General features: G+C 44.1%; 1 protein-coding gene and 1 long non-coding RNA gene across 2 annotated transcripts in view; one reads left to right on the top strand and one right to left on the bottom strand.

The window, feature by feature from the left end:
* LOC115250733 (uncharacterized) overlaps positions 1–1,364 on the top strand; it is a 2,086-nt gene extending 722 nt beyond the window's left edge. The window contains exons 3-4 of the long non-coding RNA XR_003889305.1: positions 210–280; positions 545–1,364. This is a non-coding gene — a long non-coding RNA (uncharacterized lncRNA). The remainder of the gene's footprint in view (positions 1–209; positions 281–544) is intronic.
* LOC101061235 (atrial natriuretic peptide-converting enzyme-like) lies at positions 832–2,486 on the bottom strand. Its single transcript, XM_029840485.1, has 2 exons — positions 2,271–2,486; positions 832–2,196 (listed from the first exon to the last, which is right to left on the bottom strand). The coding sequence occupies exons 1-2, from the start codon at positions 2,361–2,363 to the stop codon at positions 2,014–2,016; spliced, it is 276 nt and encodes a 91-aa protein (XP_029696345.1). The 5' UTR covers positions 2,364–2,486; the 3' UTR covers positions 832–2,013.
* Positions 2,487–2,500: the final 14 nt, after the last annotated feature.

The following is a 2,500-nucleotide window of genomic DNA, read 5'->3' as shown; positions in this document are numbered from 1 at the left end:
GAAGAAAATCATTAAACAATTATATCTTCATTTATTATGCTAATTTTACATCCAGCTGAGCTCTTTTACATGTTTGCAAACTGAAACAAATCAAAACACGTAACTAAAAATAAAACATGTAACAAAAAATAAAACATGTAACAAAACATGTAACTAAACATAAAACATGTAACTAAAAATACCACTGAAATGAAAATTCTGACCTTCAGATGAGGAGACGTGAAGGACCCGAGGACCCGAGTGTCAGTGGATTGGGACAGAGGTGCTGAACCACGCCTGTGTGAGTATGTGTGTGTGTGTGTGTGAGTCAGTGGAAGTCCAGACTGGTTCCAGTTCCTCAGCTCCACAAATACAGCAGTGATGGAAACTGACTGGAGATATTTTAGGATTGAACAGCTTCAATAAGGATTAATCAACACATTTAATCTTTTTTCTACATTGAACTGAACTTCAGTGAAAATTGATGTGAAATTTTGGTGTTGATCCACTTTAGTTAATGACACATTAACAGGTTATAATCAGGTGTTTATGTCACCTGTAACAGGTCCCACAAGTCCAAGTTTAAGACTGAGGACCATCATTTAACTGCCTCAAAGACAACAATTAAGGAAGACTCTCATTTCTACACACACACACCCAAACACACACACACACCCCTGTCATTCTATCTCTGTAAGGACTTTCATAGACCACATTCTCCAGCTCCTGACCAGAACCGTCCCAACGAACCCCAAACCTGAGCCCAGTTCAAACACTTTGCTCGTAGAATGAGGATTTTGGTAAAAGTGGAAGAAGTAAACACACACTCTTACAGACAGACAGACACACACACACGCAAACAGTGTGTTCTTTATTGGTCTGTATATGAGGTGGGTAAAAGATGATACAACAAAATACAGGCACAAATAGAAAGACTAGCATCACCGCTAACACAAGGACCAAGTTACTAAATTAAGAAGTGACTTCACATGTGCACGAACACACACACCCTCAAGACTGTGCGTGAGCAGGATAAACAGTACAAAACACTATTTAGAAAAAGAGTCATAAAAAGCAAAAGTACAACAATCAACACTTGGAATGTCCTTACACTGTGGCGTGGAGGCTACACTGGCGTGTGTCGGGCAACTTTAGGGCAACAACTCTGCGCTAACGTCCCACCCAGGAGCAAAGCTAGCATCGCAAAAACACAAACTGGGTTTAGCTCAGGACAGTCGTGAGGACAATACTGTGTCACACACGTCAAAAGCTAACGTAGCGAACACTGACGAACAAAGATGTCTGTACTCATCTGAGAAACCTGCTATATTTGTGCTTGACAGTCGAGCTAGCGTCCAGCTAACAAACGTCTAAGCTGTGCTCTTCTAAACTACCAACTAATTCAATTTTTGTAGCAAATGAAATGCTGACCTGTCCTGACACCAGTGTGCTGTATTTAGCTACCAAAAAACATTGATAGAAAATTAGGGCTTTGCTCGTTATGTGGTGCAACCTTTATTAGAAAGGAGCCGTTTCACTTTAGCTTCACTTATTTCTGTTCCATTTAAAATAAAGCTGCAAACATTCGGATTTTAAAACATTTATGTGTTTTGAGCTGTAAGTAAAAGCGTAAATGAGTTGAAAGTCTGTCAAAGTTGCCCCAAAGATAAAGGTTGCCCGCATCATTTCTCCTGGAGGCTACAGGCGCTGGAGAGTGAAGCATTGTGGGAAGTCGAGTGCTCCACCACGGACATGAACAGGAAATACCAAAATAAAAGGCTGCTTCAAATGTTTTCAGCTAATCCAATTCTGAGCTGCAACAGCAAAAGTTCAACAGTTCTTTAAGTTGTCATAATTGTTATTTGTTTCTGTGATGAAAGAATGTTAAAGGTGTTAATGTTGTAGTCTGAGCTAGTTAGCATCCGTAGCAGTTAGCATTTGGAGGCTATCGCTATAGAAACAGAGAGGAGATGACATCACTTCCTCTGGAATGCTGCGGACAGGAAGCAGCAAGTTGTGTGAGCAGGCGCGTTGTCAGTCGGTCAGATAGGTGTGTGTGTAGATCTGCTGCTGGATCCAGGGGGTGAAGTGTGTGACGTTGCTGTAGACGCCGGGTCCCAGGACCTTACTGAAGCACACGCTGCCCCAGGACGTCAGGCCGAAGAGCGTCCAGCGGCCGCCGTCCTCCTCGCACACCAGCGGGCCGCCGCTGTCGCCCTGGACACGTGCACGGCTGCGTCAGCGACAGCCTCCACACACGCTGAAGCAGAGCTACAGCAACACAACGTTACCATGCAGGAGTCGACCGTTCCAGCGTCGTAGCCAGCGCAAAGCATTCTGGGAGTGATGGTCTTCATGTCGAAGTACGACTGGCACTGGGACATGGAGATGATCCGAACCGCTCCTTCCTGGAGTTTAAAGGGCACTGGGGAAGCGCGCACACACACGTGCACACACACATGCACACACACGTGCACACACACACACACACATTTAAAGAACTTCCTTGCTGGTTGATGAA

The sequence above is a fragment of the Takifugu rubripes genome, chromosome 8, assembly GCF_901000725.2.
Source record: "Takifugu rubripes chromosome 8, fTakRub1.2, whole genome shotgun sequence".
Classification (NCBI taxonomy): domain Eukaryota; kingdom Metazoa; phylum Chordata; class Actinopteri; order Tetraodontiformes; family Tetraodontidae; genus Takifugu; species Takifugu rubripes.
Note: the sequence above shows the minus strand (reverse complement) of the source record. Positions and strands in the feature narration are given on the sequence as shown.